We start from the raw sequence: 7,500 nt of genomic DNA, 5'->3' as shown, positions 1-7,500 counted from the left end.
CGTGGGTGAAGAGAATGGACTTGGCCTCGGCCACGGAGCACAAAGGCTCGTCCTTCTCGAGCAGCTTTGTGAGGAGGAGGTCGGTGATGCCCTCGAGGGACGTCTCCACCACGTCGAGCACAAGCGTCGCCTGGGCCAGGAAGTGCGCGATGTCCATGGAGGCGCGCACCTCTGACCCGAAGTCCTTCATGGGCACTTTCTGCAAGGAGCAAGCGAGGAGTTGAGTCTCGGACTCACCCGGGAGGCTGTGGGGGGCGGAGGAGGGGACTTGGAGGAGGGGGGCAGTGGAGGACGAGGTGGTCATGTAGGAGCAGGAGGTGATAGTGGCACCGGAGGAGATGGTCACAGGGGATGACATGCCCACGTAGAAGCTGTTGGCGATGGTGGAGGCGGCGGGGCCGGAGGACACCCCGCCAGCGCCGCCCATGTGGGTCATCTCCACCGTCACCGAAGGGCCGGCGCCCCCTCGCCGTACCACGGGCGCGCCCCCTGGGGGCATCTCGTTGCTGCCGTGCCGGCTGCCGGGCGCGGACCCTGTGCTCTGCCAGGAGCCGTAGAGCGTGGCATAGGGCAGGGTCAGCGAGCAGCGGCGGGTGGTGACGGCGGCGGCAGCAGCCTCGTTGGCCAGTGGCTTTTTCTTGATGGCGTGCGGCAGGTGCGGGATCAGGGGGAAGCCGCTGCTCGCGAGCGAGCAGCCTGTCATGTCGGTGTGGCATGAGCTGCGGCGTTTCCGTCGGGCGTCCTGCGGTAGGTGCGGCACCGAGGTGGACGGGATGGAGTGTGAGCGAGAGTTGTTGCTGGAGGACGACCGTTCCAGCTCTTCCGGCTCCTCGCGTACTGTGGGCCAGTCCTCGGGAGGGTGCTCGCCCCCCTCGCCCCCGATGCCGCGCTCGTCACGCCCGCGGAAAAGCCCCAAAACCGCGGCCAGCGAGTGCTGGCGGATCAAGCGGTGCGGCGGAGGGGGACGCGGGCTGCGCGTGTAGACGCCCTTCCTGGTGGCGCCCGTGGCGGCGCCGCTGCCCGAGTTCGAGTTCGTTCCCGTGCTGGAGGCTGTGCTGCTGCTCTTGGCAGGCGCATTCGAGACCGGGGCTTTGGCGGGGGCCGCGGCGGCGCCCTTGCTCGAGGCGATGGTAGCAATCGTGCCGAGAACTTTGCTGGAGGCCGAAGCAGTGGTCGTGCTCTGGGTCTTGCTGGGGACCGTGCTAGCAGCTGTGCTCTGGGCCGTGATGGGGACCGTGCCTGGGGCTGTGGTTGGGGCTGTGGTTGGGGCTGTGATTGGGGCTGTGGTTGGGGCTGTGGTTGGGGCTGTGTTTGGGGCTGTGGTTGGGGCTGTGGTTGGGGCTGTGGTTGGGGCTGTGGTTGGAGCTGTGGTTGGAGCCGTGATTGGAGCCGTGATTGGAACCTTGTTTGGGGCCGAGACTGGGGCCTTGCTTGGGCCCGTGATTGGAGCCTTGCTTGGGGCCGTGATTGGAGCCTTGCTTGGGCCCGTGATTGGAGCCTTGCTTGGGGCCGTGCTTTGGGCCTTGCTCGAGGTTGAACTAGTGCTCGTGCCGAGGGTAGAGCTGAGGGTGCTGACAGGGTTGAGCGCGGGCGTGACTCCGTGGGCGGAGGAGGCGGCCTGCGGGACGGCTGGTGCAGCTGGAGGCGGCGTCGGAGTTGGATTGGGCGTCGCGGAGGGCGAGCCTCGGCTCTGTCTCCCCGACACGGGCGAGGACGTGGCCGACACCGGGAAGCCATTGCCCCGTCGGCCGAGGGCGGGGGACGCTGTGCCAGGGGTGGGGCTACGGGCGTGGGTGGCACCCGAAGCCCCAGGGACTGGAGAATGGCGCCCACGGTGAGGGCTGGGATGGGAGGGCGGAGGGGGCAGCTTTGGGGACATGCACGAGGGCGACGCGCGGGCGGCGGCCCTCTGGGCGCGCGGGGACGTCATGGGTGACGACCCAGCGCCCTTGAGGGAGGGACAGGGAGACGAAGGGGGACCCGGTGACTGCGGAGAAGAACTGTTGGAGGTGACGGGGGGCGGCGCCCCTGAGCCCCCGCCGCCCGTGGTGGCCGGGAGCGTCCGGGAGGCGGTAGGAGAGGCGACATGGGCGGCACTGTTATTATTGTTAGTGTTGTTAGCGGTGGGAGCGCGGCGACAAGACGAGGAGAGTTCGGCGGGGGCGGACATGGCGGGCGGCGGAGGGGCGGCGGCGGGCGGCACGACCTCCTGCACGAGGACACCGCAGGGCAGCATCACGGCACTACACCACGCCGCGACGGCTTCGCGCTGCGCACCACAACATCCTTCGCGAGACACACCAGCCACCACACTGCCGCTCCACCACACGAACACCACGCCGCCGCCGCGCAACCTCCCACCCCGCCCCCCGCCCCCCGCGCTCCTGCACCCCCGCACCCGTCACCGCCAGCGCACACGCACTCTTTCATCTACGTCACACTCAGGCAGACACCCGTATCCACCGAGACGTCCACATTCAGACGCAAATGCAAACACCAACACGTGTGAAGGCCCAGCACAGCCTCCCCCGCACGTGCACAGGAGGAGGAGCCCCACGCACGCATACGCGCACGCCGCCAAACGTTTGCGCCTCCGGATGTTGCTGAGCCGCAGTGCAACACCTGCAACAGAGGCAGGCCGGTGGGAACGAATTTTTCCATTCATTCATTCACGCCCCCGCGGATGCCCACGCGCGGGGAGAGAGAGGGGGGGGGGGGGGGAGGCGTGGGAAACGTGGGTATCATTTCCACCTCCGTCGCTCCTCTTCTGCAGCGACTTCGGGATGGGAAAAGCTTCTTGTGTGGAGAAGAAGGCCGAGACCTCCGCTCGGGAGACTGACTGACCTAGCGCAGCCTCAAGAAAATCAAATCCAGTTGAACCATTCTTTTCAAAAATGATGATAATAAAAAATAAAAATAAATAAACATTAAGCTTCCGATACGAAGGCCGGAAGCTTGCACGCGCCGCCAGCCCGACACCGAAAACTTGCTGATCTCAGGCGCGGACCGACTTAATGACATCCATTCCTATTCACGTTAACATTCGCATTACCGAGCCAGCCAATCATGAGCTCATGGCTTCGTGTGTGATAGGTTGGGCTTCTTCGGCGTCCTCGCGTCCTCTCCGTGACCTTTGACAGCTAGGTTATAGGGAGGGGGGGGAGAAAGAAGGGAGGGTTTGGCAGGGCAGGGGAGGGAAAAAGGGAGGGAGAGAACAGCAAGAAGGGGGAGAGCATGAGGGGGAAGGGAGGGGAGGGGAGGGAAGAAGGGAGGGAGGGGAGGGGAGGGAAGAAGGGAGGGAGGGGGAGAGCAAAGGGGGAGGGGAGGGAAGATGGAAAGAATGGAACGGGAAGAGATGGATGAAGAGAGAGCAAGAAGGGAGGGGAGGGAAGGGATAGGAGGGGATTAGATGAAAAGGGTGGACAGGAAGGGGAGAAGAGGGAAGAAGGGGTGGGAATGCGAGGGGAGGAGAGGGAAGAAGGGGTGGGAATGCGAGGGGAGAAGGGATGAGGGTGGGGAGGGGAAGGGAAAGGGGAAGAGGATGAATACGGATATAGAACTGGAGGGTATAGTGTTGGGGGTAAGGGTAGGAGGACGAGTGTTGGGGAGGAGGGAAGGGAGGAAGAGTAAGAGGTATGAAGAAAGGTAAATGGAGTAGGGGAAGGAAGATGGGAGACGAGGGAGGTAAGGAGGAGACGAGGGAGGGAGGGAAGGAGGAGACAAGGGAGAACGTATCAGGAAAAGGAGAGAGGAGAGAAAGGAGAGAAGGAGAGAAAAGAAAGAAAGACAGGAAAAAAAGGAACTGACCATGGATAACATTAGAAATTCAGGCCGATGCTGAGGCAAACATTCATCATAATAATATAATCTTTCTGTGAACAAAATCAAGTAAATTACGTAAAACTAACAACATGTATAGAGGGAATTCCTTAACTTCTGTTAATAAGAAAGAAAGAAAGAAAGAAAGAAAGAGAGAGAGAGAGAGAGAGAGAGAGAGAGAGAGAGAGAGAGAGAGAGAGAGAGAGAGAGAGAGAGAGAGAAAGAGAAAGAAAGAGAGAGAAAGAGAGAGAAAGAGAGAGAGAAAGAGAGAGAGAAAGAGAGAGAGAAAGAGAGAGAGAAAGAGAGAGAGAAAGAGAAAGAGAAAGAGAAAGAGAAAGAGAGAGAGAATTACATGTAGTCATACGTGTGTATCTGCATATGTGTATATTTATATATATGCAATGTGCATTCATGTTTGTACGTGTGTGAGTGTGAAGGCATTATAACACAATTTTCTCTACTCCATTAAGCTCAACCGACAGTCGCGATTTCATTACACTATTAAAAAGGCTTTAAACAATTCAATTTGCTTTAATGAGAAGCAATTAATTCTAGATTACTACATTAATTCACAGATATTCTAAACAAAGTCGTTTCGCTGAAAAAAAAAAAAAAAAAATTCAGCGTGCACCAGGTTCCTTTATTCCATTTGCAAATGCTCGGACGTTTCTTTCCTTCGCCTTCCCCTCATTTTATTTTTTTTCTCTCTCTCTCTTCTCCCATCTCTAGGCCCCTTTACGCTCTCCTCATCATTGTCCTATTTTCTCTACAATCTTCTTGCTCTCTTGCTCTGTCGCTCCCTTGCTCTGTCGCTCCCTTGCTCTGTCGCTCAGTCGCTCTCTTGCTCTGTCGCTCTGTCGCTCTGTCGCTCTCTTGCTCTGTCGCTCTCTTGCTCTGTCGCTCTCTTGCTCTCTCGCTCTCTTGCTCTTTCGCTCTCTCACTTTTTTTCTTTCTCTTACTCACTCACTCACCCACTCATCCAGGCACATACTCACTCACCGACTGTCACCAAATCAACTCACTCTCACTAATACTCTCACTCACTCTCTCAATTTATCAATCTATCAATCTCCCCCCCCCCCCTCTCTCTCTCTCTCTCTCTCTCTCTCTCTCTCTCTCTCTCTCTCTCTCTCTCTCTCTCTCTCTCTCTCTCTCTCTCTCTCTCTCTCTCCCCCTCCCCCTCCCTCTCTCTGCCAATTCCCCCTCCCCTTTTAGCTCCATCCCCCTCCACCCTAAATCCCCCCTCAGTCCTTCATATTGCAGCAACGGAGGCTGTTGACGCCACTGAGGCTACTTTGCAACCGCGAGGAAGTCACGGGCGGAGGGCGAGCGGCCGCTGACTCCCCGTGTGAAGTGGGTTCGCTCAGGAAGCCTCCATAGCTTGCCGAGGTGCATGGAATAGTGACATTTCCGGGGGAGCCGTGGACAGGATGGCACTTTAGAATGACTCGAGGAAGCGTAATGTGGCACAAAATAATGCGGCAAGGGAGAGGCAATTTGATATGGCACAACACGAGGCACTTTAATATGGCAACAAACACTTGTATGATACGTGGCACTGTAGTATAACACAAGACTATTCATCATTGTTACTGGACATCACCTGGGTATGATAACCCTGAGCATCACTTGGACTTTATAACAGTGAAATACTGTGCAGGGGCGACGTCAGTAACCCATCACATTGACACTACATGATGAATAGCACAAAAATACAATACAGAGAAACTATCGCGGAATACAAAACCGTGATAGCTGACGGACTTCGTTACATAATGGCACTAGGTATTACTAAATCTTTGATGACTTGACAAAGGGCACTTTAACGCCACGAACGCGACGCTAAAGAATAAAAGGTATAGCGCAGAGTCATGGCACTGAATGGTCACGGAGAATACTACAATTAAAAATAGATGACCCAGGTTTCTGGTAAAGCTACTGCAGCATAGCAAGTGGCAGACGCAGAACACGACATGACAAGAGCAACATAACCCCGGCTGTTGGAGCGAACATGCAGTAATTTGGGTCAGCCCAACATAACGATCGGGCCGTACTGGTGGATAAACCTTTAGGCTCATGTAATTTGTTGTGACCAGGTGACTAAATCCCGTTAAATACTGACAAATTCTCGGTCTTTAAATTAATAATCTCCCTCGTTACGGATCGCGTTCTCATTGCTGTATTACGGTGGAAAATAATTCAGCACATCGCTGGGTGTCTTCATTACACATTCGCCGCGCGCAGACGTGTCACTGCTGCCTCTGGCCACTTCGCGGCGCATTTGTCCTGATCTGCTCTTTTTGCGGCCGCTACACAGCTGTCACGAAATGCCAATACAGCAGTTATGTATCCCAAGCCATACTATCACATTCACGTCACACAGGAACGTTGCCTCATTCACAATACAAAAATCTAGAACCAGATTACAGGTGTAGTTTCTCTCTTCAGCGACAAACACACTCTTCATACCATGAACGATGTATTACAAATACATACTGCAGATTCCACCTGCCGTATTGCACCCGTTTTCATATCATTGTTATCCGCGTTTATGAAACACATTCATTCAAATCACTATTCAGGATTACATCATCAAGTGAATCCAGTTACAAAACATAATAACAAGTTTACAATACCAACACAACACACACAAAGGTGAAGCATAACATATTTATCAGTAGAACTTTGTGATCTAGTGTCCGCAAATAAATTCCTTTCATGTCACTTGATCTTCACGAAAGTTAAAACTGAATTTGTGGGAATAGGGAGAGAACGAGAGGCATGGCGTCATGCGTGTGTATCTGCATGTATATGTATATATGAATATGTGTGGCTAATGAAGATTATAATTTAGCTGATGAAGGTATTGGGAGGTAAATGATAATTATGAACGCATCATTATTTCCATAAGTACTAATGACATAAACAACAGTATTTTGTGAGCATGTCGCTTTTACTTCTAACTATTAAAATAATCTATAGGTATTTAGAATTTACGCTATGACTTCCTGAATCTAAAAAGGATATGGAAAGGAACAAAGAACCTGGGATAATGAAGACCTCCTTAAAAACTGAAAAATTCGTGATTGATTTGAACAAAGATGAACACAACTCTCAATTACAGAGCATGATTTAAAAAAAAAAAAACTTAAAAAAGGGAATCAGAAAAGAGCGTAATATATAGGATCATTAAATAATGAAAAGAAACTCGAAATATAAAAAAAGGACAAATAAGTATAATTAATGTATGCGAATGCTCAAATAAATAAGTAAAAAAAACACAAACTTTTATATATACATATATACAACTATATCGACATATGTATGTATTTCTATATATATGTATATGTATACATATATACATACTCATATACATATACTCTATATATATATACTATCTCTCTCTCTCTCTCTCTCTCTCTCTCTCTCTCTCTCTATATATATATATATATATATATATATATATATATATTATATTATATACAAATATATAGATACAAATATATACACCTATATATTTATATACACAAATATATATACCCATATATATGCATATATTCATATATATACATGTATACATATATACATAAATGTGTATATATATACATATATATACCAATATATACATGTATAGATATATACATAAATATGTGTATATATACATATATATACCAATACACA

The 7,500-nt window shown here is 51.7% G+C and overlaps 1 protein-coding gene across 4 annotated transcripts in view; it reads right to left on the bottom strand.

Moving 5' to 3' along the window:
• LOC125035474 (solute carrier family 4 member 11-like) overlaps positions 1-7,500 on the bottom strand; it is a 501,018-nt gene that overhangs the window by 186,287 nt on the left and 307,231 nt on the right. For all 4 annotated transcript variants that reach the window (XM_047627920.1, XM_047627916.1, XM_047627918.1 and 1 more), the window contains one exon: positions 1-199. This exon is cut by the window's left edge and continues 6 nt beyond it. In XM_047627920.1, the coding sequence (XP_047483876.1) occupies positions 1-199 (199 nt within the window). The remainder of the gene's footprint in view (positions 200-7,500) is intronic.

Source organism: Penaeus chinensis, chromosome 19 (assembly GCF_019202785.1).
Source record: "Penaeus chinensis breed Huanghai No. 1 chromosome 19, ASM1920278v2, whole genome shotgun sequence".
Classification (NCBI taxonomy): domain Eukaryota; kingdom Metazoa; phylum Arthropoda; class Malacostraca; order Decapoda; family Penaeidae; genus Penaeus; species Penaeus chinensis.
Note: the sequence above shows the minus strand (reverse complement) of the source record. Positions and strands in the feature narration are given on the sequence as shown.